Genomic DNA, 14,774 nt, shown 5'->3' on the forward strand with positions numbered 1-14,774 from the left:
TCAGCTCAGGTCCAGAAACAGAGACTGAGGAAATCGGAGGGGGTGCTAGAATCCTTAAGTACGAACGGCCGCGTCGCGCTCGTCCGTCCTCTGCCGCTAACTCCATCGGATACACTAATCCTAATTAAATATTCAGCACCTGTTGATTGGCTGGTTGGTGACGCGCTCTACGAGTCCATGAATACGATTGGGTTCTTCCAACTCTGGTGGATCCTCGTACCAGGAGTCCCTTTGTCGGAAACATCCTCGAAAAATATTCAGCTCTCCCAAAAAAAAGAAATAGTTCAGAGCTGCGAAAAAGGAACATCAAGCTGATGAAATAAAAGACAACTGAGCAACACTGAAAGTCCGCCAAGGCGTTTGGCTTGGACACATCTCATGAGACGCCGTCCGCTAAATGTATCTTTGTCATGCCGTAAGTTAGATCAGATATGACATACCCAAAAATCTGTTAGGCATTCATGACGGGGATTAAGGACTGCATCATGGATATGGTTGATGGCTGGTTTGCTACACACCGATCCAGAAAAAGTTGATCTGCTGACCCGGGAAAGCCCCAGGGTCAAGCCCTGAGCCCTTCCCTTGCATTGCATTAGGTCTAGCCTCGTGTTGCTGACATAACCACTATGACTTATTAGTCATGCCAAGAGAGATAAGTTAGTGAACTATAGAAGATGTCAAGAGGATGTGGACAGAAACATCGTCGGCTCGGGTGCCTGGTTGCATTGATCTCTAGAAAGGTGATTCTGTCGCGATATGAGTATGAGCTTAACTCAACTGTTTCCCTAGTAGTATCTGTAGCGTATCAGTGGCGTCTGCCTGTATCCCTTGTTCTGCTGGTCTCAGGACACGCCACATTGGTCTTCGAATAATCACCAGTGTCGCGCTTTATCAGTCACCCCTGACTTGTCTGCGAAGTGGAACATGACAAAGGGGGTTTTCTTGCAGCTGAATCTGGGTGGATGGAAATGAGTCAAAAGCGTACCAACTGACAACGCATGACTCTGCGCGGAGAATATGCAACAGTATGCCAGTTGTAGTCCGAATGAAAACTGCGCATATTTGCCTCCCAAGGCCCGAAGAATGCGACTTATGAGTCTCACGGGATTTCGGCCCTTTTGATAAATCGACCAATGGAAGAAGCAAACTGTGCTTATCTTCAGCGCTTTATTTGAAGGCAAAGCTGCGAGTGAGTTTGAGAAGGTATTCAAATACACTGAGATTTGGTTTGGTTGAAAAGATTCGAACGTCTAGCTCGAGATCACCTAGTTTTTGATTACAGGGGGGAGGAAGTGACACCAGAAAAAGTGCGAACTAGGCAGATTCAGCATTCTGCAGACATGTCTAGGACCGACGCATATATTCAGAGGAAAGATGGCTTAAGGATGTTAAAGAGTATGGAGTGGTTGGTACTATGTTAACTATGGAAGAGGCGGGCGATTAGATAAGACGCCTGCAGCACATATATGGCACTAGACCATAACAGGGCAAGCGCCATCTACTGGCTCTACAGAACTTTTTTTTCCTTCCCAGCAACACCGCCCAAGAGACGGCGACAGTCTGTAGTTCCACAGACTCACAACATCCAGGTGTCGCTCAAATTCGAAGCGGGACTAGGCTTAGCTAACTACCTAGAGTCTGTTTTGTGACGTTGTTTGTTTGTTTTTCACTTATAGATTCGGTCAAAATGGGTAAGAAGACGTCTCGCCCGCCCGCCTCGAAAACTTCCTCCGCTGCGTCGCCCGCAATATCCGGCCTGACATACACGGGAAGCAAATCTTCGATATTAAAGGCATCCTTTGCACCGTCTGAATATCAATTGGCGCTTTTCGCGTCAGTCATTCAGGGTCTTGATGCTCAGCATTTGCGAATTCATGATACGAATACCGGCCGGTTACAATGCGAGCATGTCTTGGGTCCTAAGGAGACGGTCACCTCCCTAGACTGGGGATACTATCCAGGAAGACAGAAGGATCGCGATCAACAGTCGAAAAAGAAGAGAAAGCGCCACTCCGACGTCAATGGTTCCGCCGGTGGGTTTGATCAGGGAGATGTAGTTGTCGCCTTCGGTACCAGTACTTCAGATATCCGGATGTACTCGCCTACGGAGGACAAGATTGTCGGGACACTCGCTGGAGCTCATGATGAAGGTGTTAAGGATTTCAAATTTACTTTGGGCAAGCTCGCTCAAGAAGGCTGGAGTGTCGGTGGTGATAACAAACTCGTACAATGGGATCTGCGCACCGGGAAAAGCACAAAGTAAGCTCATATACCCTTAACGTGGGATTTTCTGGGCCTATCTAACATCACATCCTAGGATAGTTAACTTGCCTTCATCCTCGGCGGTCACGAGTCTGGCACGCCCGCTTCCCTCCAACCCACCTGTTATCTGCGCATCTCAAACGCCATATCTGATCGACATTGATAACAATGATGCGCCAGTTGCGTTCCCCGCCATGCGCAATTCTATCCACACTCTTCTCACCTCCTCCACTGAGTCCGCTTCTGCCGGATTGTTCCTCGGCTCCGATAATGACCGTTATATCAATGTGTTTGATCCTGAGAGTCGGAAGCTCGTGATGAATCTAGTGGCTGAAAAGGAAGTATCCTCGTTGTCATTGTATACCGGCTTCGGGAGGAAGACAGGCGACTCGTTGTCGTTGGAAAAGCAAGCCCTCGCAGCTGTAACCGACGACGGTACAGTTGAGCTTTTCATGAGGCCATTCGTTCAGCCGAAGGACTTACAGGCAGGTAAGGCTGCCACGAGTTTGAAGGCAAAGGGAAGGCAGATGACCAGGAGAGCAGAGTGCTCCATTAAGATCACGCGCTCCGAGGGCTCCGATGCGCTCGTCCCTGTGGTAACAGCATCGTTTCAGGGTCGTGACCTAGTCGTCGCTTATGCTGAGGGAGGCATCATTCCTATTTTCGAGCGTGTTTCTTGTCTCGATGAGGAAACCGACGAGTTGGCATTCACGGGTACAAAGAAGATTGTCAAGAGCAAGTCCAACTCAGTACTCTCATCGGTAACTACAAACGGTGCAAGGAAGATAGGTGAAAGCCAGGTCGATGAGTCCAAGGCAGTGGTACAGCAAGGGAACCTCGCAGATGACGATGTTGAGATGCAAGACTCCAAACAAGACGCTATCTCAGATAGCGATGAATACTCGGATGATGACGATCAAGAACGCAAGCAGTCAGGTGGAATGAAAGAAACAGACAAACAGAACGGTACCGACAGCGATGTGGAGATGGATAACGCGGAGGAGTCCGATCCTGAAGATGAGGACGAGACAGGCGAACCCTCCTTTGGCGAGCTCATGCGGGCAAATGCAGCAGAGATTGATGTTGAGGCTGAACTTGAGGACGATGTTCGCATCGGGTCTCTTGTTCCTGGGAAACCCAACAAAGCAGTCCAGCAGATTCCATCTGGTGTCTCGCTCTCCACTGTCCTTACGCAGTCCCTCAAGACTAACGATAACGACATGCTTGAATCTTGTTTCCATACCGGTGACCTCTCGATTATCCGGATGACCATCCAACGTTTGGAGTCATCCCTGGCAGCTACACTCCTCCAAAAGCTGGCCGAACGCCTTTCTGCCCGACCTGGTCGGTACGGACACCTCCTCGTGTGGATCCAATGGACATGTGTCGCACATGGCGGGGCGCTCGCCGGTCAGCCAGATCTTTTGAAGCGTATGGCTACGCTTTACAAGGTTATGGATCAGCGCTCATCAAGCCTGTCCTCTTTGCTGCTGCTTAAGGGTAAGCTTGATATGTTGGACGCGCAACTTGGCTTGAGGCAATCCATCCGCAGTGGAGCGGAAGGAATGGAGAGTGAGGATGAAGACAACGTCATCTACGTTGAGGGAGAGGAGGATCTTGAGGAGGAGGATAGCGATGCTGAGACTGCGAAGCATATGGCCACTCCACGGACCAAGTTGATTCGCGATCAGACCTTCGACGAAGACGAGTCCATGCTGAACGGCGTCCAGTCCGGTATGGATGAGTCTGAAGACGAGGAGGAGGGCAGTGAGGAGGATGACGATGAGAATGAAGATGTATTTGACGTTGAGGCGGAGGAGTCTGCCGGCTCTTCCGACGCTGAGGAGTCCCTCGAGGAGGACGAAGACGACGAGGACGACGACGCCGAGAGTGCCGGCTCGATGGCCGATTTTATTGCTGACACGGAGGATGACTCTGAGGATGAAGCTCTTTCAGCTCCCCAGCCGCCACCAAAGAAGACCAAACTGGGCAGTGGAGGGAAGGGGAAGAACAAGGCGAGAAAATAGATTAGATCTTAATACCCTGTTCTTCTGTGTTTTTTCCTGGGGTTCCGTGTTTCTTACACCCAGACAAAAAAGTGCTCAAAAAGAGAAAAGAATTTATTTAAACTGTTTTATGTACTCCGATTATAATGTATGGGGACATTGTTCACTGGCATCTATGTTAGCTTGCTATTACCATCTATTACCTATCTTCATGCATCTACCGTGCTGATATATGTTTTGGGGTTGCTGACATGGGGGTGAACACGTACAAATCCAAGGTTTCTCGGTCTTTAGACCTATCGCCTTGCACGTGTCTCCTTACTCGTAGGCAAACACCTATATACATGCTTTGGGTCTGTCTATCCACTGCACGGGCACTACGCGGTAGGCGACGGTAGGGTAAGGTGGCCTCGATCAAATGAGGTCCTTTGGGTGGATGCTGTATTCTTGTGTGTTCATAGCATATGTGTATTATCGGTATTTTTTCTCTCGAACATTGCGCCTTGGCCTAGTTTTGTACTGGGAGGTACCTCGCACCTGTATCGGTGGATATATATAAACACCAACCGACAACACCATACCACAAAGTAATAAGGAACTAGTATAGATACCACTCAAAGACAAGCCAGTGATAATATAGGCAGTAACTAACGAACTTAATAGAGACATACAGAGTCATTTACAGTCAACTGATATCACCTGTTTTTCTAGAATGTACATGGGTTATCAAAGCACGAAAAAGGCAGGGTTGCTCTTCTAACAGGCTTATTTTGTTAAATACTTTCCTAAAGTATATCAATTGTCAGTGTGGCCGAGTGGTTAAGGCGATAGACTAGAAATCTATTGGGTTCGCCCGCACAGGTTCAAATCCTGTCGCTGACGGTATTTCTCTTTTTCCATTTATTTTTTGCCCTATCCCCAGGTATCCATAACAAGACATTGTCCTCAGCGTAGTACCGAGCTACTTGGCCTCTTATGTAAACTGGCGCGATGTTCCCAGGTATCACCACATGTACATGCATACACCCGCAAGCCGTCCTAGCATATTGGTCTAAGGATCATTGCTACCTGATTGACCACCCATGTCAAACAAGCCGTACAGGTAAAACCACCAAAGCTGAACGCTGCATTCTACCTACGGAGTCTAGTGCACCACCAGTCCCTAACCTGGTCGCTATATCTCCTCAGGGCAAAAGTACCCATCCCATTCCTCCCACTGTATTTCAACCCTGCGGACAAGACGGACATGCTAAGATCACAAGATGTTTCAAGGACATCAGTACTGAGCAATTCAATGAATACAGTTAAACTAAATCCACACACTAGAGACATAAGAATCGAGCTCGCCCCTTGCGTGTTCACCTTCCTAGAGGAAATGTATAGTTCATCAGAGCCTGTGTTGCAAGACTGGAATCTATCTACCCTCCTATAAACAAAACCAGTTATTATAACTTCATCGGAGTCAGTGTGGCCGAGTGGTTAAGGCGACAGACTAGAAATCTGTTGGGTTCGCCCGCACAGGTTCAAATCCTGTCGCTGACGTTTCGTATTAAAATCTTTTTGCTCGCTATCACACCTTCCTAGTGTCCTGCCTCTGGCTCTCATACATATCGCTTACCTCCATGATGTGATTCCGACTTTTTTGCCGCCATGGAATACTTAGAGGCTGGTGGCGTTAACGGGAGTCACTATTTCCTCAGGTATTCCCGTCCCCAGGCGACCAATGCGACCTACTCGTTCATGACCATTGCAACATATCCAGCAATAGGAACTGGACTGGACTTTGACTGAGACCTACTGGAGTAACAGGCGACTAGGCTCCACCCTGTCTTAAAGAATGCTGGATTCATAGCCATGACCTGTGTATTACAGTGCCCCATAAGGATACATGCATGACATGATAAGCTAACGGACTAAGGATATAGTTGCCAATGATTCAGGAAGCTCTGCATACCGAAGCTCCAATGTCAACGAATGACTTCCTTTCCTGGGGCTTCCAAGCCTTCGATACCCTCAAGGATCTCACTGCCACCGTATGGTCCAGAAGCTGCAGCTTTTTGTTTTCTCCCACTGCTCCACACCTCATGAAACTTGACACTCTGGTCACTAGAAGCCACAATGATACATCCTTCTTCGATCGTGCGTGGACACCAGAGCCCTCCTTCTTTGGCCCTAGGCCGCACAACTGCCTGCCGGTAATGTACACTTCCTCCTTTCCTGTTCGACCTCAGTTGATGTACTAAGCTAGATATGGAGGAGCCATCGGGGCTGTCTAATTTATCAAGCACATAAGTAGGAGGCCTGCAGGGGTAGCTAACTGCACAGAGGGCTCGGCCGCAATCAACATTCGACTCATTCTCTATACGATCCCAACTACTACCGTTTGGGCCCCAGGGGATTGCAGCGATCTGCTCACAGCTTGGCCAGGAAAAGACAGCAATTCGGAATGGATGCTCTGGTTGGGCGAAGCCAAAGGTGGCGACAATCTCTCTCCTTGTCTTGCTCCAAACAAGGCCAGTCACCTGAGCATAGACATTGATAGTGGCTAAACATGCGCCAGACGGCGTGTGGTAGAAGTGAATGGCGCGATCATTAGAGCCCCCACCAGTGGCCAAAAGAGATGGCTGCCAGGGAGCGAATGCTATTGCTTTAACCGCCGCAGAATGAACAAGTCGATGTTTCTGATAGTTTGGCGGCACTATGACCGTTCGGTCGCGATCTGAGATGAGTGATCCCACACGGCTGAGGAGAGCTGTTGATAGAGGCGCGATTCTAGCACGGGAAGATGTAGATATACTGCGAGCGATGAAGTGCCTATGTAAGAGTAGTTGATACGTGTTCTCCACTGATGAATTGAGGCAACTCTGTCGTAGCGTATTCGGGTACTTCGAGGCTATGCCTAATTCCCTTGGGGGAATGATATCCTGCAGCTCGAATAGCATACACGCATTATCATTGCCACCAGTAGCAAGAAACACTCCGTCTGGAGACCAGGATATGCCACAAACCTGCTGTGTATGGGCCGATATTTTGGCAATCAGGGTCATGGAGCCTTGCCAGTCAAAATCTTCCCGGATCTCATCGCCAGGCCACTCAACTGAGTAGTACCAGATATTACCCAAATCATCACCAATAGCAAGATCTTCTGTATCTACCTCGGCGTTTTGGAATCTCTCTGATATTCTGCGCGACTTTACATGCTTGAATGCAACGCAAGTGATTGTATAAGGGTGATTGATTTCAAAGCGTATCTCTGAATCAAAAACACTCCAAAGGCTGAGTGTACCGGAATGTCTGCCAACAGCCAGAATGCCTTTCTCTCCACCTTCAGAGGAGAAAGACAAAGAGGTTACGTAGTTCGAGGGATGTTGGTCAGGAAAAGGTGGGTACTGTACGCCAAAAGCTTCAGACCAAAGGTAAACATGGTGGCCAAGGCCGACGGCAAGAATCCCCGAAGTGGTGGAATATGCTAGTGTTGAGCAATAAAAGTCATCGCGCAGATTGGGTGCGTCTAGTATACGGAACGGTAGCGTTGGTACAATCCTTGCACTGTCTTTTCTTGGTATAGGTGTAGTACTCCCTAATATTACAATGGGAATGGGGTTAGATGGTTTGGAGAGACCATGGGTGGCCGGAAACCATGCAGCAGCATCTGCAGTTAGAAAATAAATTGTACTTACACCTATTCTTCTCTGCCTTCTTCCATGCATTGTCTTTCCAGACCAACGGCGAGAATCGCTCGTAGAGGGGAGAGAATGGAGCTGGGGTGGACTCAAGTAGTGGCCAACCGTGGTGACTGTTGAGAAGGGTTCTTGCTGGGTCAATATCCAGTGCAAGAGCTACCCTTGACTCGTATTTGGATTGCTCCTCAGTTGATTCTACAGGTGGCAAGAAACTAGCATTGTACATGGGAGCAGCTGTTCCACTTGTCAAGGGCCCCCCAGAGCGGCTAGAAGTTGTTCTGGATCGTCTGCCTACGGCAGCAGATGCTCCACCAACATGCCAGACAGCCCCATTACTCACTTGTCTATACCCAGCTTCTTGATTCAATGAGCTATTAATCCCTGTGATGACCGGAATATCGATAAAGCGGGGTCCATAGTACAGTCGTAGTGGACGCCTCGAGGGTACTCCGGGAGTGGTCGCAGACCGTCTTGTACGTGTTGACATAAATGGATCTTCTCTCTGTGAACGATGGCGCAGAAATCTCTCCTCAGGGGATAACTCTTGAGGGCTTTTGCTAACACGAAATAAGGTCGACGGTGGATTCATAAATTGCCTAACGGGAATGAACCTGTCCGGTGAGGCTGGAGATTTCGAAAGGTCGCCATTTGCATTAGTTAGAGTGCATATTTTAACCTTAGGCTGACTTCTGACAGGCGATAATGCTTGTTTGGCAACACCATCCACCACCACAGGTGGGTATTTTGAGTTGCAGACAGCATGGTGTCTTTTGCTCGCCACAGGCACAGGGGGAGGAACTGGGCGAGGGCCTTTGTACTCCCCTGAAAAAGACGAGCTGGCGCTACTTAGATTAGCTGTACAATGAGTGACAGGCCCTATGAGGGGCGGTGGAGTAATAGCGCGGTCAACTGATAGATTAGAGTCGTCATCACTAGAGATGTCTGAGATGAGCTCAGGCGTTGACGGGCCACTTTCCATGTGAGGATCTCGCTTCTGCAATACACAGCATTTAGAGCTTATCATTGCTATGGCAATGCCCAACTGTTGCAGTTGGCAGCCTGCAATAGACGTAATAATTGAATGCTATGGTCAGCTCTGGAATGCTTTGAAGTTAAAAAAGAATGGCGGTACGGGCCTAGATCATGGAAACCTAGACCCTGAGTATAAAACTATTGGGTTGTAACGCAATAACATATCCCTTGATAAACAGTAGATAAGTTGGAAGCTGAAGGAAGGTGGACAGTGATCTCGCCTAGATGAGGGAAATGTAGTATACCGTGACACGTGACGTCCTGATAGGGAAAGCACTCCAAACGGAGTCGAGCACCCGTGACTTCTACTCCATCGTTCTCCTTACTAGTAGACTTGAGAAACCCATACCTTTTTGGTGGTGACACGTCTCAACTAGTCAGGTGCTGCATAGATAGACAACAGGTCGACATGGCCAGCGTAATTTTTAATCTTCTCTCCGCATAACCCACACCTACTGATGGATGGTTCGGCAGCATGGGATACCCCGCCACAGCTCGAAGGAGAAATCCGAAGAAACTCGTCAACAAGAGCTTCGCAAAATAGAGAAATACCAGGAGCTGGATCAGTTAGTCCGTGCGAAGGTATATCCGCTTTGTTCCTCAGAATATACTCGGTGTTCTGATAGGTCATCCAGATTGCAGAACAGCAGTATACACCTGAAACACTTCAAAAAATCTCCGAATTGTTGACCAAAAATCCGGAGTACTACACGGTGTGGAACTATCGACGCCGGGTTCTGCGGCACGAATTTACACAGGCTGCATCAAGCGACTCGAATGAAGCTGCAGCGGACCAGATAACAACTTTAATCAAGAATGACCTGCTGTTCCTGATGCCGCTACTGCGCAGTTTTCCTAAGTGCTACTGGATATGGAACTATCGTTTATGGCTCCTAGATGAAGCTAAACGTCTGCTGCCGCTCTTCATTTCCCGAAGAATTTGGGAAGAAGAGTTGGTGCTTGTGGGCAAAATGCTTCGCCTAGACAGCAGAAATTTCCATGGCTGGGGCTACCGACGAGTTGTCGTGGACACGTTAGAGACACTTACATCTGAAGAACAGGGGGAGAGTATGGCGGAGGCAGAATTCGAGTATGCGAAGAAGATGATTGGGACCAATCTCTCTAACTTTTCCGCGTGGCATTATCGGACGAAGCTTATCCAGCGATTGCTGAATGAGAAATCAGCCACTGATGCGGAACGAAGAACGATGCTCAATGACGGTACGTTTCTCTGTCTTACATAAGAAATGATCGCTTTCTTCGCTAATGCACCTAAGAACTGGAGCTTATCCATCGCGCCCTGTGTGACCCATATGACCAGTCACTATGGTTTTATCACCAAAACTTAATGTGCACATTTGACCCAGCTACATCAGGGCAGACGATGGCACCAAACCTCAGTCAGTCGGAGCGGTTGGACTATGTCCACCAAGAGATCGAGGAGATTCAGGATATGCTGGACGGGGCGGAGGATTGTAAGTACATCTACCAGGCATTAATCGACTGTACCTTGTTGGCATCGAAAATTGAAGGCACCATGTCCAGCGGCGATCAACAAAAGGTTTTGAGCTGGATCTCGGAATTGAAGAAAATAGACCCGCTTAGGCAGGGACGGTGGCTGGATTTTGAGCGTTCACTCTGCAGATAAGGCAACACCCCCTTACTTCACCATTTCTGTATAAACATATCATAGAACGCACAGTGCGGAATTACCTTTTCATCGGATCAACTCCCTAATTCCTATAGGCCGAATTACGCAGTATTGGTGGTGGTTAGTCGGTAGTTTAGTTTGGTGTCATTCTAGTACGAGTACTATTTAGTTGGGCTGTGGGGACCAATAGGTTTTTTTCATCCGTGGATGGGAGAAATTCAGGGGAGTTTCAGGAATGTTTACTTACAACACTTGATACTTACTAGTAGATACTAAACTAGTAGTCAAAATACGAGATATATACATACAACATTTGAATTTCAACCACATGTACATCCGGACAAGGGAGATCATCGATGGTGAAAAGGAAACGAATGAGCAATCAAATAATATTAAAATCAAAAAGGAAACAAGAGGGAAAAAAGAAAGTACGCACTGATTATAATGTTTGACCGGAACTCTAGACCTGCCAAGCTTTCACCAGCAAACCAACCCAAGGTTACCAAAGATCCCATTGAGATAGTGCAAGTTGTCGAGTTTCTCCTCAATAATACACCATACATACCACGGAGTATAGAGGGAAAAAAATAAAAATAAAAAAATTATTCATAAAGTCCGCAGAAAGGTCATATACCCCGACCCTTAGTGTCTGGGTTTATTTATATTTTTATCTTTAATCCTTCGTAACCTCGAAATTCCTTCTGCCTTTCACACCCCCTTCAAGTGGCCCATTTCCACTGGTGGCTGTTGGGGCCCATTCCATATCCAACCCCTTCTCCGTCAACTAAACAACTAAACCGAACCGCGTGGTGGCTTCCACTCTGTCTGTCTCACAACCTCCTTCCCCCTGCTTGCCATGGCCCTTCCGTTCTTCTGATCACCCTTTATACTTTGTTTTTATATTCCAATACCGACTGTGATCCTAGAATTTTCGATTGGACACCTTGAACAGACTTATTCAACTGCCCCAGGGGGCTCCGGTTCATCATGTCTAGACGGAGTAGCAGAGACTATGAAGGAGTAAGATACTACCAGCGCCCCATGATTTTTAGGAATCTAAACTCATTAACTCTTTGACCAGGATACCTTCGACGATGCCCTGGAAGCTCCAACATCTCAAAACAACCTCACCGTGTCTATTCCCCAGAGTTCTTCCACCCGCTCCCTGACAGACAGTCCCCCGAGCGCTTCGGCTACCACACCTCAGTTAACCGATGTGCCCTCCCTGCCAACCGCTGACCAGGACGAAGTGAAGACAAATGGAGAGACAGTTGATGCTCATTCAGACACACGGTCGGAAGCGGAGGAAACGCCTCGCAAACAAAAATTACAGAAATCCCCACTGTTGACGGCTCACCGATTGTCTACCACTTCCCTCGACGAGGTGAATCTCGCCAGTAACAACAAAGACGATGAGTCCTTCGAGAACCATGATTTAAGCCCAGGCCACAACCCTGGCTCTCCCCCGTTACCCGCTAGGGAGTCGATGTCGGCTCAGAATCCCCGCCTGTCAGACCCTGCTCCTGTGATCAAGAACACAGCCTCTGCTGCACCGCCGCCACCACCAGCTCGAAAGCTTACAGGCCCATTTGCCTGGCTTACTCGGAGTTCGACGGGGAGCAAAGAGACGAAATCACCGCCTCAAAACAGTCGCCGGAGCACGGCCGCTTCTATATCCACAATCTCCAGTAATCCTGAATTGGCCGGCCGAACACAGGATGGTGAGGATCATGATGGTGCGAGCACGGGATCTCGAAAGCCGGCTCGCAACAGCTTGAAGGATCAGTTTAAAATGCTCAGAATGCGGGATGAAGGGTTAGTTTCGGAGAATGACGAAGCAAGTGTCGCGTCGGGACGTGCAAGCATTAGTCAATCCGCTGGAAGCCCGCCCCCAAGCATCCCAGAAGAAGGCGAGAACGATTCCGCAGCTACAACAGCAAGCTCGCCGCCCAATGTGCCACCGACGGTGAACCCAAATCTCGCCCCGGGAACAGTCTCTGGATTTTCAGCCTCTGCAACTGACGCCGCGGCACCTGTCGATTGGGAGCTATGGCAGCAACTAGTCAACGGTGGTCTCCAGGCGCTGAAGGGCGCGAACTCCGAAGAGTTGAACGCCGCCATCAAACGAGGAATCCCGCAGACCATTCGAGGGGTCATCTGGCAAGTCCTGGCTGACAGCAGAAACCCTGAACTTGAAGAAGTTTACCGGGAACTGGTTGCGCGTGGCACAGAAAAGGAAAAATCCCGAATTTCTAATGGCACGACAAATGGAGAGAAAGAGTCCGCATCTTCATCTCGATCGTCCATTCGCTCCGAACATTCGGGGTCGGCCGCGCATTCGGTCAACGGGTCCCCTAGCCCTTCACACGAAGTGGACCCCGAAAAACTGGCAAAAGAGCAGGCTGCGAGCGAGGCGGCTCGGAAAAAGAAGGAGAAGGAAGACGGTGTGGCCCTGCAGAAGCTGGAAAAGACTATTCGGCGGGACTTGGGTGCTCGCACGAGTTATTCCCGTTATTTTGTGTCGCAAGGTAACCAGGAAGGTCTATTTGGTTTGTGTAAAGCGTACGCTCTGTATGACGAGGCCGTGGGGTATGCACAGGGCATGAATTTCATTGTTATGCCACTGCTATTTAATGTAAGTGATCTGAATGCATGCCTCAAGAAAATCCCCATGCTAACATACGTTCCTTGAAGATGGATGAGGCTGAAGCATTCACGCTGCTGGTCAAGTTGATGAATCACTATGGCTTACGGGAGATGTTCATCCATGATATGCCTGGTCTGCACCGCAGCCTTTTCCTTTTCGAGCGCTTGCTCGAGGACATGGAACCTGCCTTATACTGCCACCTTCGCCGGCGAGGGGTACACCCGCAGTTGTATGCCACGCAGTGGTTCCTGACTCTTTTCGCATATCGCTTCCCCCTACAACTAGTTCTCCGCATCTACGATCTCATTCTTGATGAGGGACTTGAAAATACAATTCTTAAATTTGCGATCGCCATTATGCGTCGAAACTCCGAGGCGCTTCTGGGCATGAAAGACATGACTCCACTGACCTCGTTCCTCAAGGAGCGTTTGTTCGATGTCTACATTGACAAACAGCCCTCAGCGTCGTCGATCCTCGAGTCTGGGTTTTTCGGCAGCTCGGGGGCTGCTGACAAGGAAGTTTATCGCGCGGACTTGTTGGTCCAGGATGCCTGTGCTGTTCCTCTTGATCGTGAGACGATTCGCGCCTACACGGCGGAATGGGAGGAAAAAGTACGGACTGAACGGGAACGCGAACAGGAGCTAGAGAACCTCAAACATACGGTAGCCACACAGAGTGCCCGGATCCGATTACTGGAAGAACAAGCTGAGGCGTCGGACAAAGAGCATGTTCACCTTGCTTCTGAACTTGTCCACCTCAAAGTAGAAAATGAAGAGCTAACTGACCTGAACGACGCCTTGAATATGCAGGTCAAGAACCTGAAGATTGTAGTGGACCAACAGCCGGCAGAGGTCGAAGAGAAGCTCCAAACCGAGATGGATCGCATCATGAAGCGCAACATGGAGGTTCAGAACGAAAACCGGTCAATGGTGGAGCAAATGGCGGAAATGGAAAAAGAACTCGTGGAGGCGAAGATGAAGTGGGCAGAGGTAAACCGCACCGCATACTTGCCGTCTAGGAAGTAAGATCTAACGTTTGTTCGCTGCAGATCCATGAAGACTACGAGAATCTGAAACAAAAATGGAGCGATCTCCGCAAGGCCCTTGATTAGATTCCACTCCTGTGTGAGCTTTTTATTGTACATTTCACCTGTCCAAATGTGAAGGACCTCCTCATCTGGCTGGTTTCAACCATTTTAATCTTCACTTTCCTGGTCTCCGACTTGCATGTACATTTCTTTAACGGAGCGGCTCAGGATTTGTCCGTTTCGAGGCCTTCTGGCAAGGACAAATGCTTGTTGTATCATCATGTTCCCTTTCCCACGCAGCGCGAGTTCTCGGCAACGTGCCGAGATTTTTTATGAGCAGGCATCTTATGAAGCGATTTCATGTTACGAGTGACTTGATCATTTCCAGACCACATCCGGTCTCGCCCTGCTTGATCCCTCTGATGCTTTCAGTGTCTGACTTAGTGTAGCGGATATTTTCTTGATT

The 14,774-nt window shown here is 48.8% G+C and overlaps 4 protein-coding genes across 4 annotated transcripts; 3 read left to right on the forward strand and 1 right to left on the reverse strand.

The window, feature by feature from the left end:
* Positions 1–1,687: 1,687 nt before the first annotated feature.
* ABOM_010188 (WD40 repeat and Utp12 domain-containing protein) lies at positions 1,688–4,289 on the forward strand (the record flags this gene model as incomplete). Its single annotated transcript, XM_022537316.1, has 2 exons — positions 1,688–2,259; positions 2,318–4,289. 2 exons carry the CDS (start codon positions 1,688–1,690, stop codon positions 4,287–4,289), a joined length of 2,544 nt encoding a protein of 847 aa, XP_022384824.1.
* A 1,946-nt stretch (positions 4,290–6,235) lies between these two features.
* Positions 6,236–8,930, reverse strand: ABOM_010189 (WD40 repeat domain-containing protein; the record flags this gene model as incomplete). The annotated part of the gene is made up of 2 exons (XM_022537317.1): positions 6,236–7,848; positions 7,949–8,930. The coding sequence occupies 2 exons, from the start codon at positions 8,928–8,930 to the stop codon at positions 6,236–6,238; spliced, it is 2,595 nt and encodes an 864-aa protein (XP_022384823.1).
* A 462-nt stretch (positions 8,931–9,392) lies between these two features.
* On the forward strand, positions 9,393–10,631 carry ABOM_010190 (Rab geranylgeranyltransferase BET4; the record flags this gene model as incomplete). Its single annotated transcript, XM_022537318.1, has 4 exons — positions 9,393–9,401; positions 9,458–9,565; positions 9,619–10,204; positions 10,261–10,631. 4 exons carry the CDS (start codon positions 9,393–9,395, stop codon positions 10,629–10,631), a joined length of 1,074 nt encoding a protein of 357 aa, XP_022384845.1.
* A 990-nt stretch (positions 10,632–11,621) lies between these two features.
* ABOM_010191 (putative GTPase activating protein (Gyp5)) lies at positions 11,622–14,392 on the forward strand (the record flags this gene model as incomplete). Its single annotated transcript, XM_022537319.1, has 4 exons — positions 11,622–11,654; positions 11,716–13,269; positions 13,329–14,270; positions 14,330–14,392. The coding sequence occupies 4 exons, from the start codon at positions 11,622–11,624 to the stop codon at positions 14,390–14,392; spliced, it is 2,592 nt and encodes an 863-aa protein (XP_022384846.1).
* Between the last annotated feature and the right edge of the window lie 382 nt (positions 14,393–14,774).

This window comes from Aspergillus bombycis, assembly GCF_001792695.1.
Source record: "Aspergillus bombycis strain NRRL26010 chromosome Unknown contig00120, whole genome shotgun sequence".
NCBI lineage: Eukaryota > Fungi > Ascomycota > Eurotiomycetes > Eurotiales > Aspergillaceae > Aspergillus > Aspergillus bombycis.